At 64.1% G+C, this 6,947-nt stretch overlaps 2 protein-coding genes across 2 annotated transcripts; one reads left to right on the forward strand and one right to left on the reverse strand.

Moving 5' to 3' along the window:
• The first annotated feature begins 26 nt into the window (after positions 1-26).
• Positions 27-3,266, forward strand: METTL26 (methyltransferase like 26). Its single transcript, XM_030481423.1, has 6 exons — positions 27-264; positions 1,643-1,805; positions 1,928-1,987; positions 2,418-2,485; positions 2,712-2,790; positions 2,866-3,266. The coding sequence occupies exons 1-6, from the start codon at positions 68-70 to the stop codon at positions 2,911-2,913; spliced, it is 615 nt and encodes a 204-aa protein (XP_030337283.1). The 5' UTR covers positions 27-67; the 3' UTR covers positions 2,914-3,266.
• A 178-nt stretch (positions 3,267-3,444) lies between these two features.
• Positions 3,445-6,124, reverse strand: WFIKKN1 (WAP, follistatin/kazal, immunoglobulin, kunitz and netrin domain containing 1). The gene is made up of 2 exons (XM_030482250.1): positions 5,945-6,124; positions 3,445-5,139 (listed from the first exon to the last, which is right to left on the reverse strand). Exons 1-2 carry the CDS (start codon positions 6,122-6,124, stop codon positions 3,655-3,657), a joined length of 1,665 nt encoding a protein of 554 aa, XP_030338110.1. The 3' UTR covers positions 3,445-3,654.
• Positions 6,125-6,947: the final 823 nt, after the last annotated feature.

Here is a 6,947-nt window from a genome sequence, read left to right on the forward strand (position 1 = left end):
CGCCGGGGCGGTCCCGCGGGGGCTGCTGGGAGCTGTAGTCCCCGCACCTCATCCAGCACCCTCGGCCATGAAAGCTCCGGCGGCTGCGGAGCGCAACAAGGGCCCGATCCTGGCGGTGCTGCGGGAGTACGCGGGGCGCGGCCCCGGCGAGCTGCGGGTGCTGGAGGTAGGGGCGGGCGTGGGGCTCCACGCAGCGCACTTCGCCCAGGCGCTGCCCCACACCCGCTGGCAGCCCTCGGACATCGACCCGCGGGCGCTGCGCAGGTGAGCGGGGGTATGGCGGGCTGGGGCGGGCTCTGGGGGCTCCGGGGAAGACTACAGGGGCTATGGGGGACCGTGGGGGGGCACATCCTGCACCCTCTTACCCGACCCCCAGACCCGTGGCCCCACTGCTGGGCTCAACCCCCTGTGCTGCTTTTTATTCCTGGAAAGAGCCTATATCCAAGCCTCGGATGACCCGGGATCCACAGCTAAATGCTTATTTTATTCCAGAAAAGACCCAGTCCTGAACACTCAGCCAGCCCCGGCTCCCGTGCTTGATTTTTCCCAGGAAAACCACAGTACTCAACTCTTGGACAGCCCCAGCTCCCCTGCTTGATGCTTTATTTTTCCCAGGAAAACCACAATACTCAGCTCGTGGTCAGCGCAGGCTCCCCAAGTCAACACTTGCTGTATATTTCCCAGAAAATCCCCGACATCCAACTCCCAAACAGCCCAGGCTACCCAGCTCAGCACTTTATTTTTCCCAGACAACCCCAGTATTCCCCCCTCCACCAGCCCATCCCACTACAGAGCCATCCCTGCCTGCCAAGTGCTCGCTGTGCTTTGCTGTCCGCAACGCTCCATGGTGATTCCAGGCCGGATGCCCAGGACACTGGCAGCGGCTCCCACGCCGCTCCAGCATCACATCATCGCGTTGAGCCCTGTTTATTTGCTCTGTGTGGGTCCAGCCGCAGCCGAATGCCCATTCCAGGCATTGCAGCGCCGGGCTCGGAAGGGGTCGGTTTCCTGAATGGAAATAAACCTGTTGGGGAGGAATCCCCCCATGAGAAACTAAATCAGCGCAGTAAGGAGGTGCCAAACACTGCGCCTGTCCATGGGGCTGCATCCGGTATGCTTCTCACGGTCACCTCTCCAAAAGTGGTTAAAAAAAAATGCGCTAGGAGGTTGCGGTTCCCTGCTCCAGCCGGGAATGGGGACCCGGCTGGTGAATGGGCCAGAAAGGGTGTAAATCACAGCAAATCACACAGTGCTCGTGCAGCGGTGCTGGGGCGTGCGGGTGCAGGCAGCGTGTGGGCAGCCTGAGCACGTGGGTGCAGGCAGCACATGCAGGCAGCGGGGAGGGCAGCGTGCTCCGGCTGCCCTGCCGGGGCGGGACTGGGATTATTTAGGCACTGGGATCTCTCAGTCCCTGTGCCACCGGTTGTCCGGCTACTGCCAGTTCTTCAGATGCCTGTTGGGAAGCAAACAGACCCCCTTGCCCTGTGTGGAGCCGCCCCCAGGCTGCATTGCAAGCACAACCTTATTATTAGCTGTCAGAGACTCCCCCTGGGGGATGCTGAGGGCAGCCAGCGCGGGCAGGTTTTCGGCTCTGTGCAGGGAGTGCCTCGGCTGGAGTTGACGTGGGGTTTGGTGCCCGCAGCATCGCTGCCTACGCCGAGGCCATGCGGGTGCCCAACGTGCTGCCTCCCATCCTGCTGGACGTCTCGCAGGGCTGGGAGACCTGGGGGGGCACCCAACCCGCCAGCCTCGACCTCCTGGTCAGCATCAACATGATGCACATCACGGAGCTGCCCTGCACCGAGGTGAGCAGCGGGGCAGGGCTAGGCCCACACCGGCCCCTGACACGGCCCTGGCCCTGGCTCTGGGGGTCCCATGGGGTGTCCCCAGCCCTCTGACCCTCTGTCCCCACCTCTCTCTTCCCCAGGGCCTGTTCAAAGGTGCTGGGGTGCTGCTGAAGCCTGGAGGTGTGCTCTTCACCTATGGGGTGGGTGCTGCTCGGCTGAGCATCCTGGTGTGGGAGCATCCTGCTGGGTGCTGGGTGGCAATGGGTGTTCTGGGGGGGACGGATGGGAGGGCAGCTGCAGGCATGGCTTGAGGGGGGGGAGCTGAAGAAGGGGGGTGTCAGGTTCAGGAGGTCTCAGCTTTTTGGGACACATGCTGAGCCCTGGATGGGGCAGCTTTGGCTGTTTGCTCCCAGGATGGGAGGCATCCTGTCCTCCCTCACCCCAACAAGAGCAGAGGCTGGGGGGCCCACGGTTTGTGATGGGACCCACCGTGAATGATGGGACCCATGGTCCCTCTTGCGTCGCGTCTCTTCCCTTGGCATGGTGGGGCCAGCAGCCCAGGGGCTGGGGGTTTCTCAGGCGGGACACATGATGGCTCCTGCCTGCAGCTCCAGCTTTGTGTCCCGGCAGCCCTACGCCGTGGATGGCCGGATCAGCCCCCAGAGCAATGTGGACTTTGACTGCAGCCTGCGGCAGAGGTAGGGGAGGGCACTGGGGGGGGCCAGGGCTGCTGGTGGCTCATCCTGCCTGTCCTGCCCATGCTGCCAGCAGCCATAGGGAGCTCACTCCCTGTGTGGTCCTTCAAGACAAGACCTAAAGCAGTGGCTGGGGGAGCCCTCCCCACCTGAGGGCACCCCTGGGAGACAGGGAAGCTCCTGGGGTGCAACAGTCCATCTGTCTGACCCACACCTCCCTCCCCACCAGCAACCCCACCTGGGGCCTTCGGGACACGGCACTGCTGCGGCACTTGGCAGAGGCCAACGGGCTGTGCCTTGAGAGGATGGTAAGTGCTGGAGTGTGTGCGGCGGGGGGGTTCCTGTGCCAGTGGGGACCCCCTGACCCAGCTCTGTGCTTCCAGGTAGACATGCCAGCCAACAACAAGAGTCTCATCTTCCGCAAGCTGTAACCTGCCCTGTGACACCTCCCGGCACGGCCACCCCTCTTCGATACCCCCTCAAAGGGGTCACACTGTGGCGATGGGACAGTGCCCCACTTGCCCCAGCTGGGGCTGGGCTTGGCTGGGGGGGAGCTCCCTTTGCAATGGAGTGGCCCAGAGAAGCCACTGTGGCTGCCATGGGGGGCAGAGGCATGGGGGGGGGGGGTGGGTAGCACCCTGGCCATGGGGCAGAACTTGCTCGGTGCCAGCTTCCTTGGAGGACGCTGTGCCAATGGCGGAGGGACCCATCCCTCTTCCCATCCCCTCCCCGGGACTGTGCTGCTGCTCCCCACAATAAACTCAGAGGCTTTGCTCCCCTCCAATGCTTTCAGCACTGGCACTGGGGGGAATCCCCAATCCCCCCCAAGCACCAACCAATGGAGGGGGTCAGATCCTGCACTGGGAGCACCCAGGGGTGCTACATTGCACCCGGAGGCTTTGGTGCAGTGGGAAGGTTTTTATGACGGCGGGGTCCTGGCAGATCTCCCACCCCTCTGCAGCCCAACCCACTCCTTTATTGCTGCTAGTCAGGCTGGGAGGTACACGGGGGGCATGTGGCAGATAAATTACAGGGGAGGTGGGAGCTGGGGCTCAGCACAGCGTTGGGGGGAGCTACACAATGGTGGTAACCCCAGGACACAAGCACTGGTGTGGGGCTCCCCCTCCACAGTGGGTCTGCAGCCCCCCATATCGGCACGTCCCGGCTCTGCCCTAGTCCTGGAAGCGGTTCAGGACGTCGCAGGTTTTCTTCTCCATCAGCTCGTAGATCTTCTTCACCCGCTTGTCGTTGGCCGCCCGCACGTAGCTGCTGGGGTCCAGCGTGGCCATGCCATCATGCACCTCGCCCATGATGATGAGCGGCCCGTCCTCCGCTGTCATGTTGGGGCAGGGGCAGCTCCAGTCCATGTCGGTCAAGGTCACCTCCAGGTACTTGATGTTGAAGAACTTGAGGCCCATCTTCTCATCCTTGAGGACATCCTCGAGGGCGAAACGTGCAATGCCGGAGTCCTGGTCCTCCACGATCTCCATCAGGCGTCCCACAATGGCGAAGTCGCTGCGGCAGAGGCTCAGCACCATCTTGCTCTTCAGGCGGCAAGCCTTGCACTGCAGGCTCTTGGGGAAGGGGCAGACGTCCTCGCAGCTCTCCTTGCTCTCGAAGTTGTTGGTGTTGCCCTCGCAGCCACCATACACGAAGGAGTGGCACTGCTTCAGCAGGGGGTTGTATGCCCAGCGTGGCTCCCAGTGCTGGCAGGGGCCCTGCACCACGGGCAGCAGGCAGGTGGGGCGGGCGCTGCCCAGGCAGGCGGCCCGGCACTCCTCGTACGTCTCGAAATGGTTCCTGTTGGCACCACAGCCGCCGTAGCGGAAGGTGAGGCAGGAGCCCTGCTTGGCGTCAAAATGCCAGTGCACCTCCAGCGCCTCGCAACGCCGCCGGTCCGGCTCCTTCAGGCACTCAGCGCTGGGGAAGGGCTGGGGGCTGCTGGCCCGCGCCACGCCCCCCAGCTCCCGCTTCAGCACCGACAGCGGGAAGTCGGCACGGAGCAGCCCAGCAGCGTTGCGGGCCGTGCACGTGTAGATGCCAGCATCCTCGTGGCGGGCGTTGTAGATGACGAGCTGGCCGATGTTGGTGACCACCACATTGCCGTACATCTGGTCCGGCCGCATGATGAAGTTCTCCTCCCGCTCGCTCTGCTTCTCCCAGGTGATGTCGGGACGCGGGCGCCCGCTCACATCGCAGCGGAAGCTGACAGTGCCGCCGGCACGCACCGACTGGTGGAAGGGGTTGCTGTAGAGCGCGGGGGGCACCGGCACCTCGGGGCCGGCACCCGGCGTGGGGCGAGCTGTGGTCTCCTGCGGCATGGGGCTGGTGTCGGGCCAGGTGAAGATGTGCTTGCAAGGCACAGTGGTGAGGCGGGTGCCGCGCAGGCACGCCTCGGCGTCCATGTAGCACTTGTTGTAGTAGGTGAGGCCGTCGGAGGCGCAGGTGAAGTTGGGCTCCTTCTCGCAGCGGTCCTTGCACTTGCACACGGGCTGCCCGTCCCAGATGTCGCAGTCAGAGCCCTGCTGTGCGCACACGAAGCTCTCGCACGAGGCTGTGGGCGCCGGCGCGGGCGCGCTGCCGTCAGCAAAGCGGGCGGCCACGCAGCTCTGCAGCCCGCACACATTGGTGCAGCACTTCTCGAAGCCTTTGCAGTCCTGGCCGGGGATGGGGGGGAAGAGGAGATGGAGGGGTTAATGTGGAGGTCACCACCATGCCATGGGAGCTGCCTCCACCCCCTGTGGGGTTTGGGTGGGCAGTGACCCAATGCAGCCCCATGCACCCTCAGCACCACCAGCCCTCACCAGCACGGCTGCACTGGTCATAGCCCCCCCTAAGCCCCCCCAAGCCCACACAGGATGCTGAGGGGTTCACTGCAATGATGTTGGTACTCCCCCACCCCCAGCCCCAGTTCGCAGCATCTCACTCCTCTCAGCTTTTGCTGGCTGAGGGGAGGCAGAACTCATTACACAGATGAATTGCAAAGGAGTCTTCCACTGGGTAGCAGCACTAACTAGGGTGGAGGTGCTGATGTCTCTGCTCATCCTTATGGAGCCGGGAGCTGGAGCTCTCCAGGATGGGCAGCCTGGTCCATGGGTGGGCTCCTGCCCACAGGGAAAAGTGGGGGGGTGTGGGGCTGTCCACTGTCTGATGGGGGTCCCTGTCCCAGCACAACACATTCCCCCCATCCCAGCCCTTTGGCTGAGTGTGAGCATCCTGGGGGTGCACAGCGGGGGTGCTTTGGCTACAGGAGACACGGGTGGGTGCAAGCGGCTTCTTTGCCTGCTGAGGGGCTGGGGAGCAGCTCTGGGGCACCCCTGATGCCAACCCACAGCAGGGGTTTGGGGGAGGGGGTAAAACTGCAGCCAAGCTGAGTCCGTTACACAAGAACAAGCCCCATGCACAGGACCCGCACCCAACTCGCATCCCCCAGGGCCCCCGTGTCCCCCCGCACCCACTCACCTCGTCATCCTGGCACTCGCGCTCGCACGTGCTCTGTGCATCCACCCACAGGTTGGGGTTGAGCTGGTTGGGGCAGACCCCGGGGTGCCGCGTCCCGGCTGGCTGCAGGCTCAGCCCAGCCACCAGGGCAGGCAGCAGCAGTGCGATGCCCATGGGGACCAGATTCCCACTTGGAGGCATCTTGGCCACCCCACGCCGCCGGCCTGGCTCACTGGCGAGAAATCACAGTCAGGATGGAAGGGATGAGGGGGAAGGCGGGGGGACAAAGAGGAGGAGGAGGAGAGGACCAAACCTCTGCTCTTCAGGGCCTGCTGGACCACCAGCGATGCTGCCAGCCACCTCCATCCATCGCCACCGCTCAGCTTGCGGGTGGCAGGGGCACGGTGGCAGCAGCGTCCCTAGTCCTTCGTCCCTTAGTGAGAGGGTCTCAGTCCATCCCGGCTCCCCGGCGGCACAGCAGGGCGAGTGGGGTGGAAGGGGAGGACGGGAAGGTTGTAATCTGAATCCCCTCCCTTCCCAGTGATGTTTCTGGGTGTTTGGAATGGGAAAGGCACTGACCTCAGCCTCTAACCCCGGCGAGCCCAGCGATCGGCTGGGCAAACACGGGGGGGGGAGATCAAAGGCAGAATGAAGAAAGTCTCCAAAGAGGGAGAGTGGAAGGAGGGGGGACACACACACAAAAGCCACCCAGCCCATGGAGCTGAATTCCTGCAGGATGAGAGAACAGCCAGAGCCTGTGGTCCACTCATCCAGGGCTGCCAGCGGGGAGACCTGCAAAGCCCACACTGACCGGGGAGCCCCTCACCCCGCTCCTGGCCTCTTGGCATGGTGGGTAAATGCAGCCCTGAGCCTGGGAGCTGGTGCTGGCACCGGCACGTGTCCGCCCTGCTCATCCCTCATCACTGTGCGGCATCCCTCAAGCGCCGGGCACAGCACCCAGCTCTCCTGGCAGGGTGGTGGGTGCCCACTGGCCACCAGCGCTCCCTCCTCACCAATTCAGGGC

This window comes from Strigops habroptila, chromosome 4, assembly GCF_004027225.2.
Source record: "Strigops habroptila isolate Jane chromosome 4, bStrHab1.2.pri, whole genome shotgun sequence".
Classification (NCBI taxonomy): domain Eukaryota; kingdom Metazoa; phylum Chordata; class Aves; order Psittaciformes; family Psittacidae; genus Strigops; species Strigops habroptila.

Bases quoted from the DNA above. Each gene is read 5' to 3' on its own strand.
- METTL26 (XM_030481423.1), top strand. From the start codon at position 68: ATGAAAGCTCCGGCGGCTGCGGAGCGCAACAAGGGCCCGATCCTGGCG. The intron at 1,806-1,927 runs GTGAGCAGCGGG...TCTCTTCCCCAG, and splicing joins CGGAGCTGCCCTGCACCGAG to GGCCTGTTCAAAGGTGCTGG. The intron at 1,988-2,417 runs GTGGGTGCTGCT...GTGTCCCGGCAG, and splicing joins GTGTGCTCTTCACCTATGGG to CCCTACGCCGTGGATGGCCG.
- WFIKKN1 (XM_030482250.1), bottom strand. From the start codon at position 6,124: ATGCCTCCAAGTGGGAATCTGGTCCCCATGGGCATCGCACTGCTGCTG. The intron at 5,140-5,944 runs GTGAGTGGGTGC...ATCCCCGGCCAG, and splicing joins GCGAGTGCCAGGATGACGAG to GACTGCAAAGGCTTCGAGAA.